This window comes from Dendrobates tinctorius, unplaced genomic scaffold (assembly GCF_039654945.1).
Source record: "Dendrobates tinctorius isolate UK_male_01 unplaced genomic scaffold, ASM3965494v1 ptg000090l, whole genome shotgun sequence".
In the NCBI taxonomy this organism is placed as follows: Eukaryota; Metazoa; Chordata; class Amphibia; order Anura; family Dendrobatidae; genus Dendrobates; species Dendrobates tinctorius.
The window spans coordinates 1,699,764-1,725,695 of record NW_027361758.1 but is presented as its reverse complement, the minus strand read 5'-3'; the positions used below and the strand labels follow the sequence as shown (position 1 = coordinate 1,725,695).

At 44.0% G+C, this 25,932-nt stretch overlaps 1 protein-coding gene across 4 annotated transcripts in view; it reads right to left on the bottom strand.

Annotated features, from left to right (window-relative positions):
* Positions 1-9,092: 9,092 nt before the first annotated feature.
* RNF34 (ring finger protein 34) overlaps positions 9,093-25,932 on the bottom strand; it is a 65,000-nt gene continuing 48,160 nt past the window's right edge. For 3 of the 4 annotated variants that reach the window (XM_073585974.1, XM_073585975.1, XM_073585973.1), the window contains 4 exons: positions 25,114-25,167; positions 24,665-24,866; positions 24,468-24,497; positions 9,093-9,523 (listed from right to left, as the gene is read on the bottom strand). In XM_073585974.1, the coding sequence (XP_073442075.1) occupies positions 9,336-9,523; positions 24,468-24,497; positions 24,665-24,866; positions 25,114-25,167 (474 nt within the window). In that variant the 3' untranslated portion in view covers positions 9,093-9,335. The remainder of the gene's footprint in view (positions 9,524-24,467; positions 24,498-24,664; positions 24,867-25,113; positions 25,168-25,932) is intronic. The other variant, XM_073585976.1, reaches the window with a different exon arrangement.

The following is a 25,932-nucleotide window of genomic DNA, read 5'->3' as shown; positions in this document are numbered from 1 at the left end:
CACCTCACAAATATCAGCGATCCACACCCACTCAACAGTTGTGTGTCTTGGCTGAGTCTCAGTGTGACAGGCATGTTTAAGCTGGTATTGAGAAAGTGCCCTCACTTACCCTTGCCAACATATTATATGTTGAGTTCCACCATGTTGGCAGGTCGCAAAGGAGTCTGTGGTTTGGCAAATTAAATTGCTTTTGAAGCGCTGCAAGTCCGGCAACAGCGGTTGAGGAGTGGCGGAAATGGGCGCAAGTACGGCACACCTCAATTAGGTACAGCAAGTCAGAGTATGTTTTTATAAATTTCTGCTCCACTAGGTTCAGCACGTGACTCATGCATGGCACGTGTACCAGCTTCCCGAGCTTTAAAGCCGCCACCAGGTTTGAGTTGCAGTGGGGAGAGCCACTAATCGGTCTGTTTTATTCCATGCCTCAGCTCTGCTGCAGCGTGTGGTGTTTCACCTAAGCATATCAGCTTCAACAGAGCGTTTTGACGCTTTGCCGATGCGCTGCTGCACAGCTCCCAACTTGGGAGTGACGTGGAGGGTAATTCAGCATAGGATGACAAGGAAGAGGGGAGACTGGACGTATATGATGAGGCAGAAACCCTGATTGAGGTTGGGCCCGCTATTCGTGGCGTGGGTAGTATATGTGTTGATGGTCCAGTTTGAGACTTTGTCCCACCCTCCACCAGGTTGAGCCAGTGTGCCATAACAGATGTATTGTCCCTGGCCACAAGTACTTGTCCACGTGTCTGTTGTAAGATGGACCGTCCCGGTTACGGCGTTGGTGAGAGCACGCTTTAGATTGTTTAAGACATGCTGGTGTAATGCGGGGACTGCACACCGGGAAAAATAGTGCCGGCTGAGAACCGAGTATCATGGGGCAGCCACAGCCAAAAGATCACGGAAAGACTGTGTCCCCACAAGCCTAAACGGCAACATCTCCACGGCTAGCAACTTGGCAATGTGCGCGTTCAGTATTTGTGCTTGTGGGTGCGTGGCTTGGTATTTATGCCTCCTTTCATACAGCTGGGGCATGGACAATTGGACGCTTTCCTGGGACAAACAAGTGGATGAGGTTGTAGTAGCCTATGTCTGTGCAACCGCAGCTTGTGAGCAAGAGGTATGATGATCACCGGATTCCTGCCCAGCAGATTGGAAAGGACGTATCACAGGCGACATGGCAGTGGTTTGACCCGCAGTCACAGACACTGATTTGGTACCCTGTTGTTCAGCCCACTGACTAGGGTGCTTGGCTGCCATGTGTTTCTGCATACTGGTGGTGCTTTGGTTGCCTTTGCCCTGGCCTCTGCTCAGCTTCCTATGGCAGATGCTACAGATGACATTTGGTTCAGAAGGACTATCGGAAAAAAATTTCCAGACAGCGGCTGAACGCACCCTTGCCTTGACTTGGAGCACAGAGGGATTGCTCTTGGCAACAGTTGACACACTTTACACTCTGCTCAAACCAGTAGCCCTTGGTGCCTTTGTTGGTGCTACATATCCACCTTCATCCTCTGTGCTGCTGTGCTGGCTATGCGTGCCAACGGTCCAGGTCGGATCGGTGGTCTCATCATCGACCACCTCGTCGTCCATGTCATCCTACTTCCGTGTTGATATTGGCGACTGGCCAGATGGCAACTGTGTGTCATCACCATCAGCCTCCACCTCTTCACCCGGTATATCACGTGGATTAAAGTGGCTTTCTTCTGGCCGTCGGGTTTCAAATATTTGGCCATCATCAACAGACTATACCCCCTCACATTCCTCTTCAATGTCATGCGGTGAGAGGCCAGAGGCAATGCAAGGAAATTGATCAAACAGATCCTCGGAGTGACCAAGGTTGGGATCAAATGTTTCCTGTGACTCCTGACCAGGTGATGAACTAGGAACAGGTTGAGAATAGGATGACCCAGCGTTATCTGTATGGACAGTAGATTGTTTTGTCATGGATGATTGGGTGCTGCTAGAACATTTCGTTGAGGCCTTATCAGCCATCCAAGACAGTATCTGCTCTTGTTCTTCGGGCTTCCAGGCCCGTTTATGTTCCAGACCGGGAAATTTCACCAGGAACCTAGATGCATCAACCTTCTTCGGTCTCCCAGACTCTGTGCCTTGTTGGGCACCAACGACTCCATGTCCCTGTCCCTTCACAACAGCCTTTTTAGGAATCTTGGATTTTTCTGCTATAGTTGCAGATGTTCAGATGCTGATATTTGGGAACAAGGAGCAGTTAGTGCTTTGTGGAAGGTAGCACTACGCAAAGCCTAGTACTGCTTTGTGTTTTACAAACAGCATCACAGCAGCAGAAAAAAATTGCCCTGAGATTTAAGGCGAGATTACGCACCCCAGACACCACACAAGACAGCGGTGCTGGCTGCGTGTCAGTTGTGCAGTGCAGTTGCGTGCATACTATTCGCTGTGAACACAGCACCGCAACAGCACAAAAAAACTACCCTGAGGGTTAAGGCAAGAATACGCACCCCAGACACCACACAAGACAGCGGTGCTGGCTGCGTGTCAGTTGTGCAGTACAGTGCGTGCGTACTATTCGCTGTGAACACAGCACCGCAACAGCACAAAAAACTGACCTGAGGTTTAACCCCTTTACCCCCAAGGGTGGTTTGCACGTTCATGACCGGGCCAATTTTTACAATTCTGACCACTGTCCCTTTATAAGGTAATATCTCTGAAACGCTTCCATGGATCTCGGTGATTCTGACATTGTTTTCTCATGACATTGTTCTTCATGTTAGTGGTAAAATTTCATTGATATAACTTGCGTTTATTTGTGAAAAAAACGGAAATTTCGCAATTTTCCAATTTTGAACTTTTGTGCCCTTAAAGCACAGAGATATGGCACACAAAAAGCTTAATAACATTTCACATATGTTTACTTTACATCAGCACAATTTTAGAACCAAAATTTTTTTTTGTTAGGAAGTTATAAGGGTTAAAACTTGACCAGCGATTTCTCATTTTTGCAACACCATTTTATTTTTACGGACCACATCACATTTGAAGTCACTTTGAGGGGTCTATATGATAGAAAATACCCAAAAGTGACACCATTCTAAAAACTGCACCCCCATATTCAAGAAGTTTATTAACCCTTCAGGTGCGTCACAGGAATTTTTGGAATGTTTAAAAAAAAATAAAAAAATGAACATTTAACTTTTTTCACAAAAAAAATTACTTCAGGTCCAATTTTTTTTATTTTACCAAGGGTAACAGGAGAAATTGGACGCAAAAGTTATTGTGCAATTTGTCCTGAGTACGCTGATACCTGATATTTGGGGGGAACCACTGTTTCAGTGCATGGCAGAGCTCAGAATGGAAGGAGCGCCGTTTGACTTTTTCAATGCAAAATTGGCTGGAATTCAGATCGGACGCCATGTCACGTTTGGAGAGCCACTGATGTGCCTAAACAGTGGAAACCCCCCACAAGTGACACCATTTTGGAAACTAGACCCCCCCAAGGAACTTGTCTAGATATGTGGTGAGAACTTTGAACCCCCAAGGGCTTCACAGAAGTTTATAACGTACAGCCATACAATTAAAAAATCATATTTGTTTTCCACAAAAATCTTTTCACCCCCAATTTTTATTTTCCCAAGGGTAACATGACCCCAAAAGTTATTGTGCAATTTGTCCTGCGTACGCTGATACCCCACATGTGTGGGTAAACCACTATTTGGGCGTATAGCAGAGCTCGGAAAGGAAGCAGCGCCATTTGACTTTTTTGGCTGGAATTTGAATCGGATGCCATGCCGCGTTCGGAAAGCCCCTGATGTGCCTAAACAGTGGAAACCCCCACAAATGACACCATTTTGGAAGCTAGACCCCCCAAGGAACTTATCTAGATGTGTGGTGAGCACTTTGAACCCCCAAAGGCTTCACAGAAGTTTATAGTGCCCGGGCATGAAAACAAAAAAAAAAAATCATTTTCTCCACAAACATGTTCTTTAAGTCCCCAATTTTTTTTATTTTCCCAAGGGTAACAGGAGAAACTGGACCCCCAAAAGTTGTCCAATTTGTCCTGAGTACACTGATACCCCATTTGTGGGAGAAAACTACTGTATGGGCACACATCGGGGCTTGGAAGGGAAGTAGTGTTTGGAATGCAGGTTTTGATGAAATGGTCTGCGGGTGTCATGTCGCGTTTGGAGAGCCTCTGATGTGCCTAAACTGTTGAAACCCCCCACAAGTGACCCCATTTTGGAAACTAGACCCCCCCAAGGAACTTATCTAGTTGTGTGGTGAGCACTTTGAACCCTCCAGTGCTTCACAGAAGTTTATAACGCCCGGGTGTGAAAATAAAAAATCATTTTTTTTCCACAAAAATGATATTTTTGCCCCCAATTTTTTATTTTCCTAAGGGTAACAGGAGAACTTGGACCCCAAAAGATGTTTTGCAATTTGTCCTGAATAGGCTGATACCCCATATGTGGGGGTAAACCACTGTTTGGGCGCATGGCAGAGCTTGGAAGGGAAGGAGCGCCGTTTGACTTTTTCAATGCAGAATTGGCTGGAATTGAGATCAGATGCCATGTTACGTTTGGAGAGCACCTTATGTGCCTAAACAGTGGAAACCCCCCATTTATAACTCCAACTCTAACCCTAGCCCTAATGGGAAAATGAAAGTAACATTTTTTTTTTTTTAATTTTAATATTTTTCCTTAACTGATGGGGTGGTAAAGGTGGGGGAGGGGTTGATTTACTATTTATAGCGGGTTTTTATGTTTGGCAGCTGTCATACGTAAAGACGATTTTTATTGTAAATAGTTTTTGCATCACCACATTTTGAGAGCTATAATTTTTCCATATTTTGACTCACCGAGTCATGTGAGGTCTTATTTTTTGCGGGACGAGTTGACATATTTATTGGTACCATTTTCGAGCACGTGACATTTTTTGATCGCTTTTTATTCTGATTTTTTGGACGCAGAATGAACAAAAACCAGCATTTCAAGAATTTCTTTTGGGGGATGCATTTACGCGTGAGGTAAAATTGATAAAGCTGTTTTATTCTTCGGGTCAGTACGGTTACAGAGATACTTCATTTATGTCTTTTTATGTTTTGGCGGTTTTATGCAATGAAAACAATTTTATATAAAAACTTTTTGTATCGCTTTATTCTGCGAGCTATATCTCTTTTATTTTTTTGCTGATGATGCTGTGTGGCAGCTGATTTTTTGCGGGACAAGATGACGTTTTCAGCAGTACTATGGTAATTTATATCCGTCTTTTTGATTGCGCGTTATTACACTTTTTGTTCAGCGGTATGATAATAAAGCATCGTTTTTTGCTTTATTTTTATTTTTTTAAGGGGTTTGCTAAAGGGGTTAACTAGTAGGCCAGTTTTATAGGGCGGGTCGTTACGGACGCGGTGATACCATATATGTGTACGGTTTTTTTTATTTACAAAAAATGAATTTATTAGGGAATATTTTTATTTATTTAGCGATTTTTTTTTTTTTTTTTTTTTTTTTTTACTTTATTACATTGTCCCAGGGGGGGACATCACTGTCATGTGTCAAATCGCTGATCTGACACATCACACAGCGCTGTGACAGATCAGCGGTCTGACAGGCGCTGCACAAGGCTTCCTTGTGCCTGCCCTCTGCAGGCACTCAGGAAGCCGCCTCCCTGAAGGCCCCCGCAGCCATATTGGATGCAGGGACCTGCAGGGAAGGAGGCCCCCGCAGCAGCGCTGCACATCGCGCTGCTGCAGGGGTCTCAGGAAAGCACGGAGGGAGCCCCCTCCCTGCCGATGCTTCGCTAATCCCCCAGTACACTGCGATCATGTTTGATCGCAGTGTGCCAGGGGTTAACGTCCCGGGGCGGTCCGTGACCGCCCCTGACACATAGTGCCGGGTGTCAGCTGTGATAATCAGCTGACACTCGGCCACGATCAGCGGCGCTCCCCCCATGAGTGCCGCTGATCGCTATGACATACTATCCCATCCATGGGCATAGGGGCCCGGGTCCCGTGGACGGGATAGTACATCAGATATCAGGAAGGCGTTAAGGCAAAAATACGCACCCCAGACACCACACAAAACAGCGGTGCTGGCTGCATGTCAGTTGTGCTGTACCGTGCGTGCATCCGATTCGCTGTAAACACAGCACTGCAACAGCACAAAAAAACTGCCCTGCAGGGGTAAATGTGACCCCAAAGAAAGCTGGGAAAACTGTCACTACTCAGTCCCTGACCTTATACTTTCAGCTCTGAAAAGAGCTTTTGGGTTTTACAGAGGATTTCTGGATGATTTGCACAAAAAAACACAACTCTCCCTAGCAGCTGGTCACACTCTCCCTACACTAGCTGTGTTCTGCATGCAATGTGCAGAAAATGGCAGCGGCAGGGCTTAAGGCCCCTTTACATTTAGAGATGCACCAGCGATCCCGACAACAATACGACCCGGTCAGGATCGCTGGTGCAGCGCTAAATGGTCGCTAGTGAGCTGCCACACAGGCAGATCTCACAGCGATGTAGCGACGCAGCAGCGGTCGTTACTTACCTTTCAGACGCGGCAATCCTGACGTCCTCCCGCCCGCATCCACGCGTCGCTCGTCGGCGCCAGCAGGAAGCACCTGACGAGAAATGGACCTGCGCGATCAGCGACAGACAGCGGGGGAGCCGGTCGGAGGTAAGTATCACACATAGCGATATGGCTAGCGATATCGCTGCTGCGTCACAAAATCGGTGACGCTTTTGCGATATCGCTATGTGTAAAGGCCCCTTTAGTGCCAGGCTATGATGAGTCATAACCTATGATGCCGCCCACAACCAAGAAGGCTGCGGCATTACTGTGATTGGCAAATGCTGGGCGGGAGAACCAAATCGTGCGAGGCGAGTAGTGAAATACTCGTTATGTACCGAGTACCGCATTACTTGCTAAGTACCGAATACCCACGATTATGCTCGCTCATCCCTAATCTCCAGGTATTCTATCTCTTGGGCAACATTTGATAGCTATTCCACTAAACTCTTATCAAGAAATACCATATTCTCATTTCTATTTATTAACAGCCAATTCCCAAACAAGCTGTCAGTAAACTAAAGTGCTACTATTATTGCACATTACCCCCAATAAATTGACAATTGTCAAGACTGTCAATAAGCTAAGGTGCTATTATACTGAACATGGTCTCAGAAGGAGTGGCGATTCAGCATCATATAGTGTCAATCTGTTAACCACACAATGGCTCCTATATCCACTATAGATGCAACCTATCATAGGCACATGCTATCCCATTCATTTAGAGGGGAATAAAATTCACACTCTGCCAGAAATGAAGAGCCGTGTTGTCAAGGCTCTATCACTCAAATGCAGTAGCGCCCGTCCCTATGTTTATATCGGGACTAGTATGTTCACAGTCTGCCCAAGATATTAGGCCGCGATTTATGCTTAAATCATCCCTGCAGTATCTTCTCAACGCATTTTGCCCTACAATATTTCATTAGGGTACATCAGGAGGCTAAACCCTATTAGCTTTGTGCTTACATGTTTACATTGGAGCTTATTATTACCGTCACGATGAGAGCCGCGCGCGACAGCACAAATGCCGGGCTTAAATAAACACCCCGCCTCCCTCACTGTCGCACACAGAAACTGACCTACCAGAGGCTCTCTTAACAGGAGGCCAATGAGAATCAGCCACATGTAGTGACGGCTGTCCCTAGGTAACATTAATGCAGATAGATTCAAGGAAGAGACTGCAAGAGGTAACGCTAAATTCATAACCACCAGCGCCACAAACGATACTTAAAACTAACAGTATAACATGCAAAACGTAGACTTATATTAAGAGTTATATCCGAAAACAACGAATAAATATGACTGTGCTAAACATTACACATCAATAGACTAGAATATCATATTACACTAGGTGAAAAAAAATACCAATATAAAAGGTGAACCCTCCTTTGATTTATTTTCAGCATATATTACACCCACCCTCATCACCATGTAAACACTAACCTTACTTTAAAATCACATCACTACAACTGGGGTGATAACCACATGGGAGAGCCGATAATGATACTGCTACATCCCTTAATAAAATGTATCACAAACGTACCAATCCCCCCCCCACCCAAGTATATAAATTGAACTGATGATCAGCAATATATAATTATTTTATTTTTACCTCCTACTCACATATAGGCAACATATACCAATGTTGATGATATGACGCTGTCTATTAAAGAGCTCTAAGACAACTACGGTAAATAAAGGGAGTGTAGGAAATACACTCATTTAGACCCAATGGATTAACAGTCATCAACCTAAATATCCACTGGGCCTCTTTTCTCAGAATACTATTATCCAAATCACCTTCTCTAGGGGATGCTTTAATCTTTTCAACACCCTGAAATTTGATCTCTTTGGCATTACCATTATGGAATTCCCACACGTGCCTGGATATAGGGGTATCTTCCTTCCTTCTAATGTCCCCTATATGTTCTAAACTCCCGTGTGGTTTTTAGTACATACGTCTTCGGACAGGTAAACTAAGCCAGATATACAATACCTTCAGTGTGACAGTTGATAAATTCCCTATTATGGTAAACTTTTCCTGTCGTATCACTGTTAAAACTAGTGCCTTTAGCAACGAAGTCACAAGCCTTGCATGATCCGCATCTGTAAGTATCCTTAAAATTGGTACTATTTAGCCATGTAGGATCTGGAAGATCCACTCGAAGATGACTATGAACCAGACGGTCCTTCAGATTTCATCCTCTCCTGTAATCCACAAGATAGTTTAGGCATCGTTTTTCTCCTAATTTGGACAAATCAGATAACTGGAGGAAGTGAGAGCAGCCGCAGCTCCTCCTAACTTCCTCCGGACGTCCGAAGGAGACAGTGCAGAGGCCACTGATTGACCACATGGATCATGTGACATAAGCTCACAGGAGCTGCAGAACAGCGACGAGCATAAGTGTCATTTTATAAGGAGGCAAGACGGTGATTGAGAGAGGGTAGTCAGATTAATGGACAATGGTTCTCTTACAAAGAATTCAGCATTTTTTTTATCTAGCAGAGTACAAAATAATTTAAATCTCCACTTTCTGAATGCACAGAGTCCAGTTTCCAACAAGTATATTGATTTTATTGATAAGAATAGTCATCCATTCCAGATTTCCAAACACACGCATGCATTTTCTGACCAAACCTCACATAGCTCATAAACAAAACCTACCTGTTAATTTAGTACAAAACACATCTAGCAGTTCACTCAAACATTATACATATAACAAGGTTTCTTTGTACACACTTTGATCTCCAGGCCATAGAACCATCACGCACTTGTATTTTATTTGGTCTGGACGCTTAAGACTTGAAGACATGAACAGCCCGCACCACGTACTGCCGGCAGATAGGACATTCGCTCATTCTCTTGCCACATTTTGTGCAGGTCACCATATGGCCGCACTCCAGGAGAACACAGTCAATAACGGCATCCATGCAGATGCGACAAAGGTTATCATCGTTACAAGTCAACTGTAGCCGATCCCTCTCTGAAAAAAAAGAAAGAACATGGGGGAAGAGGGTTGGAGACAAATGTATGAATGACTAATACAAAGGTCGGTCACAGTGGCTAGAGATGCGATACCTCATGGGTGGGATCATGAAATTGTACTGTACAACAATACAGTATTCAATCGCAATGAAATAAACAGGGAAAAGACATAGTATATGTGGGGGCAAGAAGTAACTAGCCCAAAGAAGTACAAGAAATCATCATATTTCCACATACACATAAGTATATTATATATACAGTGCCTACAAGTAGTATTCAACCCCCTGCAGATTTAGCAGGTTTGATAAGATGCAAATTAGTTAGAGCCTTCAAACTTCACACAAGAGCAGGATTTATTAACAGATGCATAAATCTTACAAACCAAAAAGTTATGTTGCTCAGTTAAATTTTAATCAATTTTAAACATAAAAGTGTGGGTCAATTATTATTCAACCCCTAGGTTTAATATTTTGTGGAATAACCCTTGTTTGCAATTACAGCTAATAATCGTCTTTTATAAGACCTGATCAGGCCGGCACAGGTCTCTGGAGTTATCTTGGCCCACTCCTCCATGCAGATCTTCTCCAAGTTATCTAGGTTCTTTGGGTGTCTCATGTGGACTTTAATCTTGAGCTCCTTCCACAAGTTTTCAATTGGGTTAAGGTCAGGAGACTGACTAGGCCACTCCAACACCTTGATTTTTTGCCTCTTGAACCAGGCCTTGGTTTTCTTGGCTGTGTGCTTTGGGTCGTTGTCTTGTTGGAAGATGAAATGACGACCCATCTTAAGATCCTTGATGGAGGAGCGGAGGTTCTTGGCCAAAATCTCCAGGTAGGCCGTCCTATCCATCTTCCCATGGATGCGGACCAGATGGCCAGGCCCCTTGGCTGAGAAACAGCCCCACAGCATGATGCTGCCACCACCATGCTTGACTGTAGGGATGGTATTCTTGGGGTCGTATGCAGTGCCATCCAGTCTCCAAAAGTCACGTGTGTGGTTGGCACCAAAGATCTCGATCTTGGTCTCATCAGACCAGAGAACCTTGAACCAGTCTGTCTCAGAGTCCTCCAATTGATCATGAGCAAACTGTAGACGAGCCTTGACATGACGCTTTGAAAGTAAAGGTACCATACGGGCTCGTCTGGAACGGAGACCATTGCGGTGGAGTACGTTACTTATGGTATTGACTGAAACCAATGTCCCCACTGCCATGAGATCTTCCCGGAGCTCCTTCCTTGTTGTCCTTGGGTTAGCCTTGACTCTTCGGACAAGCCTGGCCTCGGCATGGGAGGAAACTTTCAAAGGCGGTCCAGGCCGTGGAAGGCTAACAGTAGTTCCATAAGCCTTCCACTTCCGGATGATGCTCCCAACAGTGGAGACAGGTAGGCCCAACTCCTTGGAAAGGGTTTTGTACCCCTTGCCAGCCTTGTGACCCTCCACGATCTTGTCACTGATGGCCTTGGAATGCTCCTTTGTCTTTCCCATGTTGACCATGTATGAGTGCTGTTCACAAGTTTGGGGAGGGTCCTAAATAGTCAGAAAAGGCTGGAAAAAGAGATAATTAATCCAAACATGTGAAGCTCATTGTTCTTTGTGCCTGAAATACTTCTTAATACTTTAGGGGAACCAAACAGAATTCTGGTGGTTTGAGGGGTTGAATAATAAATGACCCTCTGAATAAACTTTTCACAATTTAAGAAAAAATTAAACAAAGAAATAACATTCTTTTTTGCTGCAGTGCATTTCACACTTCCAGGCTGGTCTACAGTCCAAATGTCACAATGCCAAGTTAATTCCGAATGTGTAAACCTGCTAAATCTGCAGGGGGTTGAATACTACTTGTAGGCACTGTATATATAGGGACTTAAATAGGAAAACTGCACAGTTTAGAAATAGCACCAAGAAGGAAGCAGTCAAAAAATCCATAAAATTCACAATTTTATTGAAATCACATATATAAAGGACACAACAGTACATGGAATGGGGAAGAGAAATATCCAAACGTGCACAGTGGTGCAAAGGATCAAAACACACTGTGTCCACAATCCCAGGATAGTAAATATCTATCCCCAATAGGGAAGTTAGAGGCAGCTTATCATGGGCACACTGATGAATAATCAATATCTATCCCTAATAGGGGTTTAAACAATTCATCATACACACATCAGTATATAGGCTAAAAGCTCAACCCTCACTGCTGCCCATAGTTCCCCATCAGGGCATAATAGAAAAGTCTACAGAGCAAATGCTCAAAAAAAGCGCCCTGACAGCATCATCAGTATTGAAGCAACATCAGTTGCATAGATGCCTAGAGGACAGACCCCTATACGGCGGATGTTAGAAATAAACATAACAGTACAAGTGCTGTGAAGGCGTCATTACCCGGGTCTAGTGGAGGCGGTGTGGTAGATCCAGTCCCCAACGCGCGTTTCGCAGCCGTGGCTCCTACAGGGGGCCTGAGGAAGGAGCCACGGCTCCGAAACGCGCGTTGGGGACTGGATCTACCACACCGCCTCCACTAGACCCGGGTAATGACGCCTTCACAGCACTTGTACTGTTATGTTTATTTCTAACATCCGCCGTATAGGGGTCTGTCCTCTAGGCATCTATGCAACTGATGTTGCTTCAATACTGATGATGCTGTCAGGGCGCTTTTTTTGAGCATTTGCTCTGTAGACTTTTCTATTATGCCCTGATGGGGAACTATGGGCAGCAGTGAGGGTTGAGCTTTTAGCCTATATACTGATGTGTGTATGATGAATTGCTTAAACCCCTATTAGGGATAGATATTGATTATTCATCAGTGTGCCCATGATAAGCTGCCTCTAACTTCCCTATTGGGGATAGATATTTACTATCCTGGGATTGTGGACACAGTGTGTTTTGATCCTTTGCACCACTGTGCACGTTTGGATATTTCTCTTCCCCATTCCATGTACTGTTGTGTCCTTTATATATGTGATTTCAATAAAATTGTGAATTTTATGGATTTTTTTGACTGCTTCCTTCTTGGTGCTATTTCAGTATTCAATCGCAGCAGTTACTAAAATGACTGGTCACAACAGTTTTCCAACATTCCTCAGTGTACAGGATTATAGAACTGGGATAAAGTTTGGGCAGTAAAGTAACATCCATATCCAGCTTTACAATTTTCCTGCACAATTTATTTGGTCACTAGGTGTTGATCATTTTGGTCGCACTTGCTATAAAAAAGAAAACTAAACTAAAGCGGAGACAGTAAAAAAAAAAAAAACAAAACAAAAAAAAAACATAACTCACCTAAGGTTAAGTCTGGAGATAATCCAACAATACTTAAAGGGAATGTGTCAGAACATTTCAGCTCTCCTCCACCTCATCCCACCATGTCATCCATACTACTTTTTGTAAGTGATCATCTGTTAGTCCTTGACTGACAAAACTCTTTAATTCATATGAAATTGTCCGGGAAGAGAGGATAAGACAATGATCATAAAATATAAAGGGCTACTTGACATTTGGAAGTAGAATGGGAGTAAGCATTCTGGCTAAGAAAAAACCCAAACATTAACAAATGGTAGAAAAAGGAACAATGTCACAGATTTTGTGCTTTCGGAGATTCTCCCCTCTATTTTCTTCTGAAAAAAGATCCTGGTATTGTCTCTGTTCACAGGCTGACCCAGACACCCCGAGATTCCTGCCCTTACAAGGGCAGGCCACAGCTAACCCTTTTCACGCTAGCCAACCCTAGACTGACCCTGTGTGCCTCCTGACTAGTTTCCGCAAAGAATCAATTCACTGGTGGAATGGCCCATGCATGCTTTATCAGGAGTAGTGGGCATCACATCCCTCAATCCAGTAATATAAGATAGGCAATAACATCCACTTCAGTGGATACATCCTTTAAAAAGAATCCTTCATTAGAGACAAATGCAGACACCTGGTTAAATAATACCAGGATTTATCCACTTAATCAAATCGCCTTATAAAAGGCACCTAACATCCTGGGGCGCACTTTTGTGGCTCCATACCAATCAGAATCACTAACACAAAAATCCTTCTCATTGACCTCTCACCTGTCCAATCATAAGGGCTGGTCCTTCCATGTCTTGACCTCCCTGTATTGTTAGGTAACGCGACCTTACCGCACATGGTTCTGGCATATACGCCATTTTCGGAGCGCTGGAACGCATACGCTTCCTCAACACATCACTTCCCAGTGCACCCCCTATTGTGTGACATGTTAATGGGGTCCATGTTGGTGACAAGACAGTGATAAAATTCATGGGCATTGAGAAAGGGGGGAAACTCCTGAGAGGGGGTGATTGGGACTGCTTTATTCTGAAGAAAGAGGCAAGGTGGAAATTTTGCCTCAATACGGTATCCCCGGTCTTAACGAGCAGCTGACGTTTAGTTGCTTTATCCAAGTTCTGAACCTCATTACATTCTATATACGGTAGTCCAAAAAAGCTACCAATAAAACCTATGATAAAATCACACTCTGGAAATGAGGAGTACTGAGGAGTATATGCCGGAACCATGTGCATTAAGGTCTCATTAACCTAAATATAGGGAGGTTGAGACATGGAAGGACCGGCCCTTGCGATTGGAAAGGTGAGGGATCAAACTGAACATGGACAAAACAGAATTCATTATCTTTCCTCCATCTCACTCTACCCTTTCACCAGACCTATCCATCAATGTCAATGGCTGCTCACTTTCCCCAGTCCCACATGCTCGGTGCCTCGGGGTGAATCCTCGACTCTGTCCTCTCTTTCAAGCCACATATCCAAGCCCCTGCCTCCTCCTGCCGACTCCAACTCAAAAATATTTCCCAGAGCTGTACATTCCTTCACCAAGAAACTGCTAAAACCCTCGTACACGCCTTCATCTCCCGCCTTGACTATTGCAACCTCCTACTCTCTGGCCTCCCCCTCTAGCACCACTCCAATGTATCCTAAACTCTGCTGCCCGACTAATCCACCTGTCTCCCCATTATTCCCCAAGTGTCTCCTCTCTGCCAAGCCCTTCACTGGCTTCCTATTGTCCAGAGGCTCCAGTTCATAACCCTAACTATGACATACAAAGCCATCCACAACCTGTCTCCTCCATACATCTGTGACATGGTCTCCCAGTACTTACCTACACGTAATCTTCGATCAGCTCAAGATCTCCTTCTCTACTCCCCTCTTATCTCTTCTTCCCACAACCACATAAAAGACTTCTCCCATGCTTCCCCCCATACTATGGAACCCTCTACCCCAACACATCAGACTTTCGCCTACCTACGGAAACCTTCAAAAGGAACCTAAAGACCCACCTCTTTCAACAAGCCTACAACCTGCAGTGATCTTCAGTCTACTGAACTGCCGCACGACCAGCTCTACCCTCTCCTAGTGTATTCCTCACCCATCCCCTGTAGACTGTGAGCCCTCGCGGGCAGGGTCCTCTCTCCTTCTGTACTTGTGTGCCTTGTATTGCTCATGTTTATTGCATTTGTCTATGTATGCCCCTTTTTCCCATGTAAAGCTCCATGGAATAAATGGAGCTATAAAATGAATAATAATAATATGGATTTTTGTGTCTGTGATTCTGACTGGTATGGAGCAACAAAAGTGCACCCCAGGATGTTGGGTGCCTTTATATGGCGATTTGATTAAATGGATAAATCTTGGTATTGTTTAATCAGGTGTCTCCATTTGTCTCTAATGCATGCTTTTTAAAGGATGTATCCACTGAAGTGGATGTCATTGCCTTATTTTATATAATTGAATGGAGGGATGTAATGCCCACTACTCCTGATAAAGCATGTATGTGCCATTCCCTTGATGAATCAACTGAGGAAATGAGTCGGGAGGCACATAGGGTCAGTCTAGGGCAGGCTAGCATGAAAAGGGTTAGCTATAGACTGCCCTTGTAAGGGCAGGAGTCTCAGGGTCAACCTGTGAACAGGCAAAATACTGGGACCTTTTTCAGAAGTGGCAGAGGAAAATAGAGATGAGAATCTCAGAAAGCACAAAATCTGTGAGATTGTTGCTTTTATTACCATTTTTTAATGCTTATGACTTGGGTTTTTTTTCTTCAGCCAGAATTCTGATTCGCATGCTACTTCCAAATGTTAAGTACCGTAATTGACATATTGGCCCTTTATATTGTACTAGATGGTGGCCCGATCCTAACACATCGGGTATTCTAGAATATGTATGTAGTTTATTTATGAAGTTTTAATAATAATGCAATAATGCACCCCCCCAATCCTGATATGCATGGTCCTCTCACCCCCCAATCTTGATATGCATGTTACCCCTCCCCCCCCCATCCTGGTATGCATGGTCCCCTCACCCTCCAATCCTGGAATGCATGGTCCTCTCACCACCCAATCCTGGTATGCTTGGTCCCCCTCACCCCCCTTTCCTGGTGTGCATGGTCCCCCCTCACCCCCAATCCTGATATGCATGGTCCCCCCTCACCACCCAATCCTGATATGCATGGTCCCCCCTCACCACCCAATCCTGGTAAGCATGGTACCCCCTCACCCTCCAATCCTGGAATGCATGATCCTCTCACCCCCCAATCCTGGTATGCTTGGTCCCCTCACCCCCCAATCCTGGTATGCATGGTCCCCCTCACCCCTCTTTTCTGGTATGCATGGTCCCGTCACTCCCCTTTCCTGGTATGCATGGTCCCCTCACCTCCCTTTCTTGGTATGCATGGTCACCCTCACCCCCCTTTCCTGGTATGCATGGTCCCCTCACCCGCCTTTGCTGGTATGTATGGTTACCCTCACCCCCCTTTCCTAGTATGCATGGTCCCCTCACCCCCCTTTCCTGGTATGCATGGTCTCTGTTAAAATAAAAAATAGTTATATACTCACCTTCTGATGGCCCGCGATCTCCACTCCACGCGTCCGGCATCTTCCGGTACCAGTAATGCTTTGCGAGAAACACCGCTGATGACGTCGTGCTCTCGCGAGAGTGACGTCATCTCAGACCCTTCGCGCAAAGCATTACTGGGACCGGAAGGTGCCGGGCGCGTGGAGTGGAGATCACGGGCTGTCGGAAGGTGAGTATAACTATTTTTTTATTTTAATTCTATTTTTTACATATTTCCATGTGCCCGGCCTCGCGGTCCCAGTAATGCTTTGCGGCTTAGACCGCTGCTGACGTCGCGCTCTCGCGAGAGTGACGTCATCTCTGGTCTAAGGCGCAAAGCATTACAGGGACCGTGAGCACGGGCTCGTGGAAATGAGATCGGAGGCCGTCGGAAGGTGATTATAACCTTCTTTTTATTTTAATTCTCTTTTTTACAGATTAAGCCCTGTGCCCAATTGAGCGTTGCGCCAGACTGCGCCTGTAGCTAATTGGTGGCGACCACTCAGCGACGCGGGATTTCGGTGACAGACAGACATAAGACGATTATATATATATAGATGACCATTGTCATAACCTCTCTCTTCCTGGACAGGAAGGGCTTTGTATGTGTTTATATGTGATTCTATGGGATTTGTATCACCGATTGCTCCATTTTTGTGCAAAATACTTTTAAAATAATTAAGTAAAAGTTAAGTTTTCTTTCCCCTTTTTTGCCATCTCTCAGATTAACAGTGAATTTTTGGTGATTGGGGAATATACAACCAGAAATTTTTCCCCTTTATTTGCTATTTATATGATCTGTACATAGGCAGCGTTCGATGCGAGTGTTTCTGAGAGTCACCTCGATCACAGACTGCAGCATCCAGATGACAAACTCCTTGCAAGTGCTGTGCTTTCTGTACTGGCAGCAGCGATGGATGTCACCGATTCAGCTCCCCTCCAGTCCCAGGTCAGCCTCCCCCACCTCTTTATCTAAGGCTATGTGCCCACGTAGCGTTTTTCATGCAGAATATTCCGGAGCGGAAACGCACACCCTCTTCCCGGGAAAACGCATGCGTTTTATGAAGCGCTTTTGTAACCGTTTTTGATGCTTTTGTTAAGCGTTTTTGCATGCGTTTTGCTATGCGTTTTTGCAATACAATTGAATGTATGCGGAAAAGCACGAGTTTCCGCAAAATTAATGAACATGCTGCGTTTTTTTTCTGCTAAGTATTTCCACAGCGGAAAACGCACCATTAGGACAACATGTGCGGATTCCATTATGATTACATTGGGTGCTTTTCTCAAGCGTTTCCGCAGCAGAAACGCTTGTCTAAAAGCGCTGCGGAAACGCTTAAAAAACGCAATGTGGGCACACAGCCTAAAGCTCTCCTGTTACGCTGTCCTCCCACATCTACTGGTGTCTACGGATTTCCTCCAGCTTCCCTCAGAAAGCTAAAAGAACAGTGAAGCATTCAGTAAGTGCTTTGTCTGCTCAATGGCTACTGTGAGGGCAGACAGCATCATTTGTGAGTTTGTCATCTGGTTGCTGCTATCTACACAGGGCACAGCAGAGATGACAAAGCTCATTATGCATGCAGGGGGCATTTATGCACACTTTATCGAAGTACAGTTTATCAAAGTACTGGCAGTTATAACATGGATGAAATGTGACACGCATCTCTATTCTCTTCATACAGGTAACCACCTCTTTCAATCTCTGCTCTGAATCAACTCCTCCATTCAATGTCAGCAAGCAGTTAATTCTGAATGCTCTATATGTCTTTTCAACTCTGCAAGCTTATATCTGGTATATATTTATTTCAACTTACTCTGCTTGTCCCCTTTTGCTCTGAGGTCAAGAAACTTTTCAAAGTGGTTTATGATGCATGTAGGCCTGGACATTGGTTTGTCTGATAATTACCTTTATTGTGCCCTGCTGTTTAGTTTAGTTTGATTGATTAACGAGAAGAGAGAGAGAAAAAAAATCTATGCCTTAGATTTCTATATATTCAGACCTAGCTTGGAGGAGCATTTATGCACACTTTATCGAAGTACAGTTTATCAAAGTACTGGCAGTTATAACATGGCAGTTAGACAGGGCAGGAGACAGGTAAGACATTTATATACATCTACTCCCTGTACATTTGGAGTACAACAAATATATACCATATGCATTTGTGTAATTTATATCCTGGCCGCTGCATTCACACACATCCACCGCCCTGGCATTAACTCTCTACACTCCATCCATATCGGCCCCTCACTCCTTTCCTCTTCTATGTATAGAACTCACACTCTTTTCACTTTGTTAAATTGCACATATCCATTCAGTCCCACCATTCAACATAAGAGACGCTCCCACAAATCACTCAACCATCTGCTCACTCTTTCTATCCTCCTCCTAGTCGCAGGAGACATTGCTCCCAACCCTGGTCGCCCATGTTATAGAAAGTCAAACCCCCCAACTGCTACACTCAGAAACCCCTCTAATCTTATTAATATTCCCTGCATGCCTTCTGTCTCTCTTAACTGAGCCCTTTGGAATTCTCACTCAGTGTGTAATAAACTCTCCTTCATCCATGACTTCTTCCTTTCTAATTCTCTTAACCTCCTGGCTCTTACTGAAACCTGGATCCAGCAGTCAGACACTACTCTTTCATATGGGGGATTACACTTCTCTCATACCCCAAGATCATACAAAAGAGCAGGTGGAGGCGTTGATCTGCTTCTATCACCAAAATGTACCTTTCAGGTTATCCCTCAAGTATCCTCACTAGTCTTCCCTTCTTTTGAGGTCCATGCTGTCAGACTCTACACCCCCTTCTCCATGCGAGTGGCGGTAGTGTATCGTCCTCCCGGCCCCTCCCATCAGTTCCTGGATCATTTTGCCACTTGGCTTCCACATTTTCTCTCCTGTGACATCCCTACCCTCATCATGGGCGATTTCAACATCCCCATTGCTCTTCCCCTCTCCCCATCTGCTACTCACCTTTTATCTCTAACCTCCTCGTTTGGCCTTTCACAGCTTACTAATTCTCCAACGCATGAAGACGGAAACTCCCTCGACTTGGTCTTCTCTCGGCTTTGTGCAGTGGATGATTTCACAAACTCCCCTCTCCCACTCTCTGATCACAACCTTCTTTCATTCTCTATCAAGAACTGCCAGGCCGCTCAGGTCACCCCCACTGTCCATACTTATAGAAACATACAGGCCATTAACACCCAGAAACTTACGATGAACTTGCAGTCTTCATTGGCCCCTATCTCCTCCCTCTCATGTCCTGATTCTGCACTGAAGCATTACAATGAAACACTTCAAACTGCCCTGGATGATTTTGCACCTCCTATACATAGAACAACACAACAAAGACAGAAACAACCCTGGCACACCCTGCAAACACGTTTCCTACAGCGGTGCTCCAGGTGTGCTGAACGTCTATGGAGAAAATCCAATCTTTACGAAGATTTCATCCATTATAAGTTCATGCTTAGAACATACAACACTGCCCTTTACCTCTCCAAACAAACCTATTTCAACACCCTCATCACTTCACTGTCCAATAACCCTAAACGTCTCTGACACTTTTCATTCCCTGCTCAACCCAAGAGTGCAGGCCCCAACCACAGAGCTTCGAGCTGACGATCTGGCCAATTACTTCAAAGAAAAAATTGATCATATCCGACAGGAAATTATCTCCCAATCATCTCATACCATGCACTGTCCTCCCTCCCCCACTGCATCTAGCTCACTTTCTGATTTTGAACTAGTCACAGAAGAAGTAATCAGGCTCCTTGCACCTTCTCGCCCAACCACTTGCACCAGGGACCCATTTCCGTCACATCTGCTCCAGTCCCTTTCCCCTGCTGTTACCCCTCACCTAACTAAAATATTTAACCTCTGTCACTCTTCTGGTATCTTTCCCTCCTTATTTAAGCATGCCATCATACATCCACTACTTAAAACACCATTCATCGACCAAAACTGTGCCGCTAACTATAGACCTGTCTCTAATCTTCCCTTCATCTCTAAACTCCTGGAACGCCTGGTCCACTCCCGTCTGATCCGCTATCTCTCTGATAACTCTCTTCTCGACCCTCTCCAATCCGGTTTCCGCTCTCTACACTCTACTGAAACTGCCCTCACTAAAGTCTCTAATGATCTACTAACAGCTAAATCTAACGGTCACTACTCCATGCTAATTATCTTGGATCTCTCTGCAGCATTCGACACGGTGGATCATCAGCTCTTCCTCACTTTGCTCCGCTCCATCGGCATCAAGGACACCGTTCTCTCCTGGTTTTCCTCCTATCTCTCTGACCGCTCCTTTACTGTATCTTTTGCTGGTTCCTCCTCCTCTCATCTTCCCCTTACTGTTAGGGATCCTCAAGGATCGGTTCTAGGCCCCCTCCTCTTCTCCTTGTACACTGCCCCTATTGGTAAAACAATCAGAAGATTTGGTTTCCAGTACCATCTCTATGCTGATGACACCCAATTATACGCTTCTTCTCCTGACATCACGCCAGCCTTTCTAGAAAACACCGGCGATTGTCTAAACGCTGTGTCTAACATCATGTCCTCACTATATCTGAAACTGAACCTGTCAAAGACTGAACTCCTTGTGTTACCTCCCTCTATTAATGCACCTATACCCGACACTGCCATTTCCGTGTCTGGTTCCACTATTACTCCCCAGCAACATGCCCGCTGTCTTGGGGTCATACTTGACTCCGAGCTTTCATTCACCCCCCACATCCAATCACTGGCTCGCTCTTGTTATCTGCATCTCAAAAACATTTCTAGAATTCGACCTTTTCTTACCTTTGACTCTGCAAAAACTCTTACTGTTTCTCTTATTCATTCTCATCTGGACTATTGTAACTCTCTTCTAATCGGTCTCCCTCTTACCAAACTTTCCCCCCTCCAATCAGTCTTGAATGCTGCAGCCAGGATCATATTTCTCGCCAATCGTTACACCGATGCCTCTACCCTTGTGCCAGTCCTTACACTGGCTACCCATCCACTCCAGAATCCAGTACAAACTTATTGCCCTCACCAACAAAGCACTCCATGGCTCAGCACCACCCTACATCTCCTCCCTTGTTTGTCTACCACCCTACCCGTGCCCTCCGTTCTGCTGATGACCTGAGGTTAGCATCCTCAATAATCAGAACCTCCCACTCCCGTCTCCAAGACTATACACGTGCTGCGCCAATTCTTTGGAATGCACTTCCCAGGTCAATACGAGTAGTCCCCAATCCCTACAATTTTAAGCGTGCCCTGAAAACTCATTTATTCAGACTGGCCTACCGCCTCAACACATTAACCTAACTATCCCTGTGTGGCACAGTCAAAAGTTTTACCTTAACCAGGTTCCCCGTATCATGTTCCCACATGCTTTATGCATCTATTAGCCCTCTGTGTCCGTACTGTTACACACTTAACATTATGGCTGGTCCAAACAATCAGGGCAATTGTTACCACCCACCTTTCGTGTCTCCCCTTTTTCCCTCATAGATTGTAAACTTGCGAGCAGGGCCCTCATTCCTCTTGGTATCTGTTATGATCTATGTGATTATTGTTAGGCTGTAATGTCTATCGTCTGTACAAGTCCCCTCTGAAATGTAAAGTGCTGCGGAATATGTTGGCGCTATAGAAATAAAATGTATTATTATTATACTGAGAACTTTATCTTCTATGTCTACGCAGAGAGCAGCGACCAGCTGATAAACTCATCACAACTGCTGCAGCACTTACTGATTTAGCAACCCATCTCCTCCCACAACTCCTCCATTCTTTCTCTGTCCTACCACAGCTTCCCATTCTTTCTGTGTCTTCCTGTGTCTGATCACTGACTCTCTCACTTGCAATTTTAGGACAGGAGACACAGACTCACTGGGAGACCTTTCCTAAGTTAAAAAATGACCCCTTTTAAAAAAAAAAAAAAATAATAATGTACAGCTTTTTAAGGAAATTATGTTTTTTAAAGGAAATTATATTAGGATTATAAATGTTACATTTGTACACTTTTTCTAACCCTAACTTTGCTTAACACTAAGATTAGGGTTACAGCTAAGAATAAGACTGACATGGGTTAGGACTATGGTTAATAAATGGATGGTGGTTAAAACTATAATTAGTATGAGGGTAAGGACTAGGTTTTTGACTAAGATTAGGACCAGGCTTAGGTTTACTATGAGGAATGGGGAAAGTATTTGCAGTCCCCACACACACTTGATTAACGTATACCAATATTGGCAGGATTGTCTGTCAGTCTAATACAGTTGTGCTCAAAAGTTTACATATCCCGACAGAATTTTTGCCTTCTGGGCCTTTTTTCAGAGAATATGAATGATAACACCAAAACTTTTTCTCCACTCATGGTTAGTTGTTGGGTGAAGTCATTTATTGTCAAACTACTGTGTTTTCTCTTTTTAAATCATAATGACAACCCAGAACATCCAAATGACCCTGATCATATTTATTTTTTACTTTTGGTTTATTACAGGAGATCAAGGGCTTCGGTGGTATTAGGTGTTAGGCGAATATAACTGTGTTTGTTATTTTTAAATAAAAATGGAAAATTGTTTTGTTTTATTTCTAATAAAGGACTTTATTCTAGATGTGTGTTTATTTACAATACAACTATAGGATTAGTAATGGATAGGTGTCTTATAGACGCCTCTCCATTATTAATCCGTGGACTTTATGTCACCCAACAATACAAAGGTGACATCAACCCCACAAATATTAACCCCAATTGCCAGGCATCTAATAGATGCACCTTTTCTGGGCAGCTGCGGGATGCTATTTTTAGGCTGGGGCCATATCCATGGCCCCGTACCAGCCTGAAAATACCAGCCCCCAGGTGTCTGCTTTAGCAAGGCTGGTTGTCAAAAATGGGGGAGGACCCCACGCTGGTTTTTTAAATTATTTAAATAATTAAAAAGACAGCATGGGAGCCCCTCTGTTCTTGATGACCAGCCTAGTTGAAGTTGAAAGCTGAGGGTTGCAGCCCTAGTTGTGAGTTTTGCCTGGCTAGTTATCAAAAATACAGGGAAATCCATGCCTTTTAATTTATTTATTTATATCAGCTGCTCCTGCTATCACTGTTCTTAGCGGCTGCATGTGTCGGATGATGGGATCAGTAGTCCCATCAGCTGACGCCAGTGACCAGAGGTAAACTTTATACCTCCGATCACAGCTGGCGCTCACGCTGTCTTTTGGAACCGTGGCTCTCTGACCGGCAGGGATGATTTCACTGCCGATCAGAAGCGATGTTTGCCATGCTGCCATGCACATGACAGCGCGACAAACACTAGACGTTCAGGCAGCCAAGCCCGAACAGTAACACAGACTTCCTGGTGAAGTCCGTGTCTGTGCAGTAGGTGTTCGGTACGGACGCCGAACTTTACTGTTCGGGTTTGCCCAGCTCTACTTGTTACAGCATTTTTTGTAGCTACCAAAAAAATGCCATTTTGATGTTTTGGATTTTTTTCTGTTTATGGTGTTTATCAACCTTGTTAATTTTTACAATATTTTTTCTGACTTTTCTGGACGCAGCGATAACAAATATGTTTTTTCCCCATCTTCATTGTTAATATAGGAACAGGGGGAAGATTTTAACTTATTTTTCTTTATACTTTTAAATTTTTGTTTTCACTGTATTTATTAGTCTCTTTTTGGTACTTGAACCTACGATCGGTCTCCTTTGAAGCCCACCCATATTGCAATTTACTTCATATCACAAATCGCCTCCAATCTCAAGAATGGAGGAATTTTTATTGTTGTGTCCTGTTCATTGCCAGATCACCAGCCACCATTTCAACCTAACAGAGGTGGCCTGGCCTTTCTCCTATGAAAGGATCGTAGTGTTTACAAGATCTTTTCTATAGAGCTTGCAAGTACTTTACTGCCTCTTGTGCTCCTCTGATGCTTGCACTATCTGCGAGCACACAATTCGGGCCAGTGGCACTGTCATGCGGCTGGTTAGAACTGTCAATCAGGACAGCAGAAAACGACCCTTCAAATGGCTTCTGCATTTTCTATTTCTAGATAGGCAAAATAATCAGAATTGGGAAAAAAAAAAAAAAAAAAAAAGACAACTGACTAACCTGGGTCATGTCTGGATACTAAGCTTTCCACTGAAAAGAGAGCAAGAAAAAAAAAAGACCTATGAAATGATTAAACATGGTATTAAAAAGATAAAATGTTAAATGTATAATCTAGGATGCAATACTCATGAGTAGACTAGTATAATTCTGTGTACTAAATAAAGTTGATCGAAAACCAAAGAAACGTCTCAACATACGCGACTTTCTGTTCTCTTCATTCTCTCGGTACAGTCTGTTGACTTTCTCCACAAGTTCCCATTTCTCACAGCATCCTGAGTAGTTGACAAAATTGCGGGCCAGAATTTCTTTTAGTTGTCGAATAGTTAGCCCTTCTATTTCCTCCAGCGTTGATAAGTCTGATAATGATGCTCTGGCTTGTTTCTTTGATAGGTCACTCGCCTTAGAGAATAAACCAAGTATTAGAATGCAAGGTTTATGGAAATTATTTACAGAGGCTACGAGACATCTGACAACTATGAAGGATTCCCAGTGTGCTTTTACCAAGTGATCATGATATTAATCATGTATGCCCTTTACTCCTCAATGCATTAGGCAGGTGGCGTACAACCCTGAATTATTTAGAAGTACTTATAACATCACTTGACATTATCCTGCCCTTGTTTCGGAAATGACCAACATTACTCACCAGCAGGTCTGTGGTGTCGGTATCAGATGTTATGGATATGGTTTCACTTGTTCCCTAGAAATAAAGATACACCATAAGCAAAGAAATGTTTTACAATACAAGGTTACTGATTCAGCACATAAAAGACACGAGCATATGGCTTCTGATACGTCCATAAAGCCAAGACTGATTCATAGAGAGAGATGAAAGCTGTTACTCTATTAAAAAGGATCTCTACCCACTCCCAAAATGTCAGTTTAAGCAAATGAATATACTTTCCATGAAAGGAAACATTTTCTGGCAAGGCAGAATATCAATTTTAAATTGTCAGCTGCTCTCAACAGACCATTACTTACCACTTTCTTAGTAGTTATTAAAAGGGAATCTGTCAGTAGGTCAAACCTCCCAAGCCATCCATATGGGCATGTAAGTCATGGAAAGATGACTTAGGGCTCATACTCACTTGCGGGAAAAACGGACAATTCCAATCCGATAAAAAAAATTTAAATCGGATTGCACTCTGACCAATGTTATTCACCTCATCTGCGATTTTTTTCTCAGCTGAAATCGGACTGAGAAAAAAATCCCAGCATGCTGTGTATCTCAGACGAGACTCGCCAATGCAAGTCAATGAACGCGATAAAAGAAATGCACAGTACTCGCACTCCGATTTTTACGCACCAGTGTCCTTTGCAAATCCAGTAATTCATATGCTGCTACAGTAAAAATCACACTGACAGATTATACATCTATAATAATAAATGCCCTAAGCAGCTTCCGGTTGTAACAACTTCCGTCCAGTTGTAACCGGTGACGTCACCGCACACCTCTTTCCATGTT